At 55.3% G+C, this 226-nt stretch overlaps 1 protein-coding gene across 1 annotated transcript in view; it reads right to left on the bottom strand.

Moving 5' to 3' along the window:
* LOC119590713 (annulin-like) overlaps positions 1–226 on the bottom strand; it is a gene marked incomplete at its 5' end in the record, with an annotated part of 38,054 nt that overhangs the window by 14,777 nt on the left and 23,051 nt on the right. The window contains 1 exon segment of the mRNA XM_037939400.1: positions 34–160. Within this exon segment, the coding sequence (XP_037795328.1) occupies positions 34–160 (127 nt within the window).

Below are 226 nucleotides of genomic sequence, written 5' to 3'. Positions count from 1 at the left end.
CTCATCCAGGGCAGGAAAGCAAAAGTCCCTCACCTTGGCACCAGGGATTGAAGAGCAGGAAGAAAGTGGCCTCGCAAGGATACGTGTGGGTCTTGTCGCCCGATTTCACGTCCACTTCTACCTTCCACTCACCCACGATGGCTTTGCAGGATGTTGTGACCTGCAGGGGAGTTGCGGGGGTCAGGCAGTGCGGGTGAGTTTGTTTATCTGGCTGTCTATGTAGCTC

Source organism: Penaeus monodon, chromosome 27, assembly GCF_015228065.2.
Source record: "Penaeus monodon isolate SGIC_2016 chromosome 27, NSTDA_Pmon_1, whole genome shotgun sequence".
Taxonomy (NCBI): domain Eukaryota; kingdom Metazoa; phylum Arthropoda; class Malacostraca; order Decapoda; family Penaeidae; genus Penaeus; species Penaeus monodon.
Note: the sequence above shows the minus strand (reverse complement) of the source record. Positions and strands in the feature narration are given on the sequence as shown.